Below are 9,415 nucleotides of genomic sequence, written 5' to 3' on the forward strand. Positions count from 1 at the left end.
GCACAGAGAGGTGCTGACTTTCCCTATCACCGAGTCTCCCCGACCCCCAGGAAACCACAAATGCCAGCTCACAGGGACTAAGGCTCTTCCTGGAAGAGCCCCAGGTAATGCCCCTTTAACCAGTCCCCTCTCTGCATCCTTGTCCCCTGTGGTCACCCTTCGCATCCTGCCCTACAGGCCGCCTTGGCAGAGCGTGACCCGAGAGAGAACACCTCACGGCAGTGGCTTGAGATCCACCTTCGTGGGTCATCTGCAGCACGACAGACAACTACAGGTGTAAAGTCCCTTGGCCGGCGGAGTGGCAGGCCCTGCAACAGTCTTCCTGGGGGAGATGTGTCCCCTGGGGCAGGCCTCCCAGCTGTAACTTAAAGAACACAAAGGCACGATCCTTCTGGCAAGAGGGCAGGGTGGACAGGGAAAGAGCTGAGTAAAGGAAAAACAGACTGGACTGCGGGCACTGGGGGACCCGAGGCTGGAGTGGGCATGGGAGGGGAGGGGAGGAAAGGAGGCTGCCGGGGGCGTGTCCATGTGGAGCTGTGCCCGGGGTCTAGTGACAGCATGGACACCACGCAGGAGAGCCGGGGACCCTGTCTGCCCCAGCCTTCCCCGCCCCCGCCCCCCATCCCAGCACCGCGACCCTCATCACCGCTGGCCCCAGCCTCTCGGCACTGCCTGGGACCCCGGGGAGGGGTCGGGGTTCAGTGGCACAGGTCAACTCTGTCTCTCTCCGTCTCAGGGGGCTTCCGGGAAGGGGTCGGCGTCGGTGGATTTCACAGCTCCCAGCCGACCCTCTGCAGACGAGGCCAGGTCTTTGAGGGCATGCAGGTGTGAGAAGGAGGGAGACTACCTTTAAAGAGTTTAGTCGTCAAAGAGCTTCTACCCCTGTCTTGCTCCAAAAGGAGACATTCAGGTGGCTGCGTGGACAGACAGACACATATTACACTGCAAGGCAGCTGGAGGTAAGGGGCAGAAAGGAAAGCAAGGGCAGGGTGCTACACGGGGCTGGGGTTGGGGCTTAGGCAGAAACTTCTCCCCGAAGGACTAGCCTGTGTCACAGGGTGACCCCCCAGGTTTGGTGCTAAGCTTTCTAGAGAGCAGCTCAGTATCCATGAGACAAGACCTGATCCAGCCCTCCTGGGAAGTTCTGGACAGTGGTTTTCCTAAGGGGCTTCATCACCAAGGCCTGATGTCACAGACGACATCCTCTATGGCGTTTCACAGCAGAGATGGTAATGTAGGCCCAATGCCAAGTCAGCTCACTCAATGCCATCTCTGTGGAAGCTGAACCACACCTAATGGGTCTGTGGTCCCCGGTCTTCATCACCTGTCTCAGCAGACTTAGTGGGGTATGGTACTTTCTAGAGATGGTGTATACTAGTGGCTTTAGAGTACCAGCTCCGGGGCCAGAATGCCTGGGTTCAAGGCCTGGCTCTGCTGCTCACTGTGTGACCTTGGGAAAGTCACTTAACTTCTCTGGGTCTCCATTTTTCTCTTCTGTGAGAATATAAAATAAAATATAACAACATATATAAAAATATAAGCACTACAGAGGGTTATTTTGAGAATGAAATGAAGGGAGAGATGGTAGAAATCTTTGAACAGTAGTCAATAAATCTCAGCTATTAATCAATGACGAGGGAGGTGCCAATAATTACAGCTGCTATTAATTGAATGATTCCGTTTAATCCTGCAACAACCCCGTGAGGAGGATGTCATCATCTCCAGTCTCCAGATCTGCACACTGAAGCTCAAGTCATGCAACTAGCTAGTGGCAGAGGTCCATGTGATGTCACATGCTGTGGCTCACCCACCTTGCTGTTTTGCCTCAACCAAAAATGTGCCAGGCAGCCTTGGGAGGGGGGGAGGGGGTGGAGAGGAAGCTCCTGACTGCTGCGGGGAGCGGGTAGGAAGGGATGGACGCTCCCAGCCGCTGTGTGCAGGTGGGAACACATCACACCTAGCCACCTGCACTCTCCCTGCCAGCACTGGAGACACAGCCCAGATTTCCGGGTTCATTGCTTCCTCTTTTGCTCGTTGCTGTGAAATACCACCTCCAGGGTGCGCCCCTGCAAATGCTGAGCATCTGCTGAGCTGGGTCTTGGGTTGGGGTGTGGGGAAGAGAGCAGCCTCTAGCAGAGGGACCTTAAATCAGCAACTAACTGATGGGGGCTGCCTGCTCTGCACGAAGTCCTGGGCTGGGCTCAGTAAGGTATCTGGAGACCAGTGAGCTCTTATCCCCGCTGCTGGCTTGTGAGGCACCAAGTGCGAGACAAGATATTTAAAGGCAATAGAGAGGAGAACACACTGCACAGTGTGCCGGAGGCTGGACCGTGAACAGGAAGTAGGCGCTGTCTCTGAGTCTAACGGACAGAGAGCGGCAGTCTGGAGTGCTATGTTGAGAAGGCTTCAGAGGCCGAAGGAGGCTCCCTGCGAGTGTGTGGGGAGGTTAGGAATGGCTGCTGGGGTTCTGGGATAAGAGGACTCAGCACACGCTGTGACTGCAGTTTCCCTCTCTGAGCCGGGTGCTTGGCATGGCCAGCAAGTTCTGCAAGAAGTCAGAGCAGAGCGAGAGCCCATTTGGGGTTGGAGTGGTTTGGACACTGGGGCAAGATGAAAATGATTAGGGGTGAGGCAAAAAAAAGGCATCTTTCTGAGACTGTCAAGTCATGAAACTATGCTAAGGCAGACGGCATCTTGTTTTGGATGCTTCGACTTTCCTGCCATTTTCCTATGAGGGTTTGCTACTTAACGAGTCCCTCAGCTTCGTTCGGAGCTACCTGCTAGCTTTTAGGGCTTTGGAGAAGCTGTAAAATGTTAACAACTCTCCCCAGCGCTGTCTGTAATAAACATTACCCTGTATGTTTCTTTTAAGTTAAAGTCATGAAATTGCTCTTTATCTTGACCACCAACTCTCACTAATTAGTGGTAGCTTCTGGAGCAGCGCTGAGAAGGATTCTGAGGCCCTAAGTAAGCTCAACAGGAAAGTGAGCTGCAGTTGATTAATCATGTCTGCTGAGGCCAGGGAATGGGGAATGGAGCATGCCAAGGCTTCACCACAGTCTCACCAGACAATTAACTATTGTCTGGAAGGAAGAAGGGGTGGTGTGGAAGAGAGGCACTCTCCAGAGAAGGGGATCCTACCTCTGGCTCCTCTGATACCTGGTTGTGGAGACTTGAGACCTGTTTTCTTATCTGTAGAGAGAGGAGGCTGGGACTGAGGGGCTCTGAGGATCGTCTCTCCATTAACTTCCCACAAGATGGCTCAGGCACTGGCTGCATATGAGAGGTCCAGGGTCTGTCTGATTACTGAGGCCCGGGCTGCTGGGATCTACAGGCCACACCCCCAGAAGCACTTACTTCCCCTGTAAGACCCACCCCCCCCTTCAGACGCTGCTTTGATCTCTACCCTGAATTCTCCTCTGGAAAAAATACCAGTAAAAGGCCCCTGTACACACCCCCTAAATGTGAGATGTTCCTATTACAGTGGCTCATGTTACAATAACAGTATTGTTATTTTTATGGAGGAGGGAGTCTGTCCAGTGTTCCTCAGCATTTTAACCTAGAAGTTTCAACACTCCCTTGATCCCCAGGAAATTCCTGAAGGTGGAAAATGCCCTTACACCCAAAAGACTGGATCGTAGATAGTAGGTTGGAAATACCAGTGACATCAGTCTTCTTATCTGTAAAATGGGGCAGTGAGGTTGTCAGTCCCTTAGGGAGGTTGTGGGGATTGAAAGAGGTAACATGCACAGCAGTGGCTGCTGTATGGACCCTATAAATGTGAGACATTCCCATTGGGGGGCTGTTACTCTCATTGCTGGGGAAGAGGAGTCCGCTTGGCATCCTCTGGTGCCCACTGGAAGGTGGCTGCTCACACCCGTGGCTCCCCTTGGACTACAACATGGATTTAGCTATTTAGACTTGGGTACCTTCCCTTTCACAGCACACCCTCTGCCCAGCCCTGGGTGACATCTGATTTCCTCCATTTGGGACATTCCAGTTTCTTTCTTCACAGCAAGCAAATCAAGTCACAGGCAGCTGGAGCGCTCATTAAGGGTCCCAGCCCGGGAGAGAGGCACCGACGGGGGAAGCGTTGGGGCCTGAGGTCTGGAAGCCACGCTGCCAGCTCCCCATGAGAGCTGGCTCCCCGCCCCTATCCTCCTCTCCCCACTCTGACCCTCCCCTCCCCCACGGCCAGGCCCCGCAGATCCAGGCCTGCTGCTAGCATCTGCCTCTGGGCCTGCCTCGTTCCAGGCTCCTCTCCCACTGGGTCCCCTCAGCCTGGCCTTCCCCCCTGGTCCCTTCTTGCGCCTGCTTTCCAGATCCCGTCTCTGCACCCAGCACGCCGCTCTCCCCAGTGGGAGGGGGTGTGTGTAGTGACCTTGGGTTCGTGCCTCCAGGCCACTACACGGGTTCTGTGCCTCGCCCGACTGCCCTGTCCTTCAGGGAGTGGCCTGGCCTACCTGCTCCAGAATGGACTGCCTGGCGCAGCTACAGGGAGCATTCCGGAAGCACTCATACGCTCCTGGGCACGGCCTTGGTGGTGGCACCTTCTAGTGCATCCTCCCAGCTGCGGTCCCCTGAAGTCTCCCAGCAGCCCCGAGAGGGAGGCAGAGCCTGGGCTCCACAGAGGAGGAGCCTGAGGTTTGGGGGGGTGGGGGGACATGGCTTAGTGAAGGCCGCATGGCTGGTGGCAAAGCCCAGCCGGAATCCTGGTCTGGGGCCCCCCCACTCACAGGGTTCCCCGTGTGCCCTTCACAGAAGGAACCCTCTGCAGGTCCACGTCGCATAGTCACTCTGCTAACAAACCAACTCCCGGGCTCTCCTCTGCCTTCTCTTCTCACTGGGGGATCTGGTGGTCCCACTTCTCCCATCCCCGCCTCACCCCTGCCTCACCTTTGCCCTCTGCTCAGCCCCGGGAGAGCACACCTAGGAAGGGACTCCTGCTCCCGGACGCCTTTGCTGGCCCAGACGTGGTGCAGTGCTGTCCCAGAGAACCTTCTGTGATGATATCTAAGTTCTGTGTCTGCGCCATCCAACTGGTAGCCACTAGCCTCGGGTGTCTCTCGAGCCAACTTCAAATGTGGCCAATGTGACTGAGAAACTTAATTTATTTAATTTTAATTAATGAAGTCTAATGGGTCACATGTAACTGTATTGGACAGTGCAGCCCTTAAGAGTGTCCCTTCATGAACCGCTGGACTGCAGGCCCCGCCCAGGGGGTGCCTCCTAGCGCCACCTTCCCATGCACGACGCCACCCACCGCCTCTGGCCATAGGACCGGCCCCTCCCTCTGGCTCCGGTGCCCTCTGCTACTGACCTCACTCCCCGCCGGCTTCCAGCACTCCTCTCTGTCCCTGCCTGCAGCCCAGTCCGGGCCCAGCCCCCTCTGGTCTGTGCTGGCTCTTGTTTGGCCTTCCTCTCTGCCCTACTCCCTGCCCCATTCTGGGAACATACCTGCCCTTCTATGGCTCCCCATGGCCCTCACATAGCTCTAACGGTGTCTGAGGTGCCTGTTGACCCGGGCTACCTGGTTCTCTCCAGCCAGATCTTCCACCGCTCAGCTTCTCAAGGCAAACTGCCCCCCACTCTTCCAACCGTCAGAAGCTGTTCTTTCTGCCCCTTGGAACAAGGCCCTTCCACTCATCCCTTTTGCCTGGAAGTCTCCTATTCACCCTTTAAGGCTTCACTTGAAAATCACTTTCCCAGGAAGCTACTGGCGTCAGGTATGCTGCGTGTTAATACGTTCCCCAGACCTCCTCCGCCTTATGATCGTAGCTTATTTCACATGGTCACCGCCTGTTGTCTTCTTTGTGTCCTATCTGTCTGTAAGTTTAGGAGGGCAGAAGTGTGTCCCCCACGATGCCTAATCCACGCTGGCTCTCAGAAACTTTCGCTCAGTCAATGAATGAAAACGGGCAAAGGAAGGTGGCAGCACATGGTGAGGAGCCAGGGAGGTGGGGTCAGGAACTCAGGTTCTACTTCTGGGTCTCATCATGTGACTCGGGATAATCTACTGCCCCTCTGCGGTCCTCAGTCTCCCCAGCTGTAAAATGGGGCTCCGTTCAGGTGCTCTGGCAGATAGGGCTCTAGAAGTCAGCAGGTATGCACGGAGCTACGGCTTGCAGAGGGGGAAATTGGATGTCAGATGACACTGTCAGCCCCAAGGCCCAGAGAGCACAAGGCTTGACATGGTTAGGTCTCAAGCAGAGGAAGCAAGGATCTGGAGCATGCCCTGGCCAGCAGGAGGGGGGCCAGGAAGAGGAGAGGATGCAGAGAGGAGCTCCCAGGGTCAGATGCTTGTCCCTCTGCAGCCAGGGCCCCTGAGATACCTGGTGGTATCTCACTGCCCCAGCACCACTCCACCACCCAGCTGGTCCCACGTGCACTCTCAGCCAGCTGCCCGCTCACACCGGTGAGCCGAGACACTTCCCAGGGGACTGTGGGTGGCCATCCCCTGGGGCCTGGCAGGGCACGGGAACCAGATGCTGGCAGCAGTCATGGGTGCACCTCTAGTCTCAGTAAAGCTGCCCTGGGACCACCCTCTCCTTCTGGCCTGGGGCCTCCCTCTCCACGTCCACCCTGGAGAGCTGTTTTGCACACTACCAGCCTTTGCCTGATGATGGAACCCGAGAGAGGCCTGGCTGTTGGGAACTGGTACACTGCGTCACAATGGTCCCGGTGCCCACCACAGTTAGAACTGGGCTCCGACATGGGGCGCCTGGGTGGCTCAGTCGGTTGAGCGTCCGACTTTCGCTTGGGTCATGATCTCGCGGTTTGTGGGTTCGAGCCCCGCGTCGGGCTCTGTGCTGACTGCCAGCTCAGAGCCTGGGGCCTGTTTCAGTCTGTGACTCCCTCTCTCTCTGACCCGCCCCTGTTCACGCTGTCTCTCTTTCCTAGAAATAAATTTAAAAAAAATATTAAAAAAAAAAAAAAAAAGAACTGGGCTCCGACACTCACCACGACCACAAACATTTTGGGAGCTCAGAGGGGTGAGGGTATTTGCCCCAGGCTGCACAGCTTCTGAGTAGCAGAGTGGGGATAAAAACCACCTCCGTGCTCTTTACTGCTCCTACTAAGAGGCCCCCTCCGAGTTCTTCCTCAGGGAAACTTCCTACCGCCAGTCTATTCCAGGACCTCTTCCCAGGCCACTGCTGCCCTTACCTGTGGGTCCTCCCCTTCCTTTGGGCCCTGGACCCCTGTGCTGTCCAGATCCTTCTAAGTCACCGGGATTCACACTCTCACTGTCCAGCTTTTCCTCTGGTGGCACCAATGGGACCACATGTCCCTCCTTCCTGGGTGAGCTCTTTTCATGTACTCCTAAGATTGCCATGGCCAAGAAACACTGATGGCTTTTAATCTACTCAGGTTCAAGGACATTTTGGAAGTGGGGACGGCTCGGCATCCCTTCCCCAGAAAAACTCGCAAACACAAAATGGCGGGGACCATTCCAGGGGACCAGGGATAAGAAACGGGAGGGTATGGGCTGACTCGGACCCAAGGACAGTAGAACCAGGGCGACTCACACCTGGGCCCTAACAATCTGGGACAGTGACCAGGACACCACTCCCTGCAAGGACTGCCCCTTCTGTCCCCCTCAGCCCCTTGGATGACTCACTCCCTCACTCTCTCTACCCAGCTAAACGGGGCAATAAAAGTCACTGCTGATCCTCGAGGGATGGATGGGGAGGGCCGCGGGGGCCCAGCAAGCTCCGGTCAGGGCCACCGGGCACATATCCCGCCGCGTGGGCGCTGGGCGGCACTCACACCGCCCTGGCGGGCTGCCTGGAGGGAGAAGCAAGGCCTGGCAGCCTCCGCACGCCTCCGCGCGCCATGCCTTGCTCCACCTGCCCAGCGCGCCCAGGCGCTCTCTGCGCGGGACGCAGGGGCGCCTGCCTGCGGCGGGAGCTGAAGGGTCCCACACAAGCAGCCGGGGTCCTCCGGGTCCTCGGAGTCCACTGCAGGGCAGCGTCCGTCCCCGCCCCCACCCACCCGCAGACAGCTCCTGCGAGGCCCAGGAGGGCGCACCGCGCTGCTCGGAGAGCAGGAGCCCGCGGGCACCGGCTGGTCGGCCGAAAGTTTGGAGGCTGCGCGAGGGGGCGCCGCGGGGAGGGATAAAAGCCAGTAACAAAGAGCACAGACCTCATCCAGCAGTTGGTTGACTCGTCCCAAAATAGCCGTCTCCATTTGCTGCTCCCCGCGCTCCGATTCCAGGCGCTGCACCCGGGCCTGCAACTCCGCGGTCCGAACGTGGGCGAGCAGGCTGAGCGCCAGCGAGCACAGGGCCAGCGCCAGCAGCCCGCACGACCCCGGGCTCGGCAGCCGCGCACAGCGCTCCGCCGGCGCCTCCGCCAGCGCCACCGTCGCGGGCGCGCTCAGCTCCCCAGGGCCGCGGGCACCGGCGGCTGCCGCTTTGCGGGGGCGCTCCGCTACCATCCCCTGGCTTCTCGAGAACCAATAAATAAATAAATAGAATAAATAAAGGCGAGAGTCGCTGCCCAGACGTGCGAACCAAGCCTACGGGCAAGGGGGAAATGTCCCTTTCCTTTGCTCCCGGCAAGGAGGATGGAAAAATTAGCGGCGGGAGGCGGAAAGCCGAGGGAACACAACCAGCGGTGATCGGGCTACACCCAGGTGAGAAGAAAGTTACTTCGAAGAGCGTCCCAAGTCCAGGAAAGTTAGGGGAATCTGGCCGGCTCGCCTTCTCTCCGCCCCGTTTATCCCTTCAAGTATCTGCAGAGTCCTGGAGGTGGTTCCGCGCTGACGGTCCTTCTCGGTGTCTCGCGTCTCCCCGGGCCAGCCAGTTTCAGTCCCGGGGCGAAGGGGCGCACACGGAGGACCCCATGGGCAGAGGTGGGTCGCGGCCGCTGCCGAGGAGCGTTGGGGCCGATTCCGGCGCCTCTGTAACTTGACACACTCACTGCGGCTGAACGGATCGGATGAGCGATCCGTGCTACTTCCCAAACTAATCTCTCCCACCCCCTCCCTCCTCCTCCTCCTCCCCTTTTCTCCTCCACCTCCTGCGGGGCCGACGGCTTGGATTTATTTATTTATGCAAACTCGCCCGGGGTGGGGGGCGTGGTGTGCTGGGCCCGGGAGCCCCTCTCCCGCGCTCCCTGTCCTCTTTGAAGTGACACTTGGGGTTATTTATAGGCAGGAAGGGGGTGTGGAGTGGAGTGGGGGCTTTACTTCTCTCCCTTTCCCCGGATTCACACCGAGGGCCCTCTTTGCATTCCACCGAAGTCGTGGGGCCAGCCATCTCTCTGCTTTCTGACAAACTGGCAAAGGCAGCCTTTGGGATCCTCCAAAGATCCTGGCTGAGTTATGCCGGGCGCCTAGAGGATCTCTAGATCCTGAGCAGGATGCTCTACCTCTTTTTCTGCCATCATCGCCTCCACCCCCCGACATGTCCCAG

At 57.7% G+C, this 9,415-nt stretch overlaps 1 protein-coding gene across 1 annotated transcript in view; it reads right to left on the bottom strand.

The window, feature by feature from the left end:
- COL13A1 (collagen type XIII alpha 1 chain) overlaps positions 1-8,890 on the bottom strand; it is a 148,394-nt gene extending 139,504 nt beyond the window's left edge. Inside the window, exon 1 of the mRNA XM_039233270.1 lies at positions 8,143-8,890. Within this exon, the coding sequence (XP_039089201.1) occupies positions 8,143-8,436 (294 nt within the window). The 5' untranslated portion in view covers positions 8,437-8,890. The remainder of the gene's footprint in view (positions 1-8,142) is intronic.
- Positions 8,891-9,415: the final 525 nt, after the last annotated feature.

This window comes from Hyaena hyaena, unplaced genomic scaffold (assembly GCF_003009895.1).
Source record: "Hyaena hyaena isolate Hyena2069 unplaced genomic scaffold, ASM300989v1 scaffold_73, whole genome shotgun sequence".
NCBI lineage: Eukaryota > Metazoa > Chordata > Mammalia > Carnivora > Hyaenidae > Hyaena > Hyaena hyaena.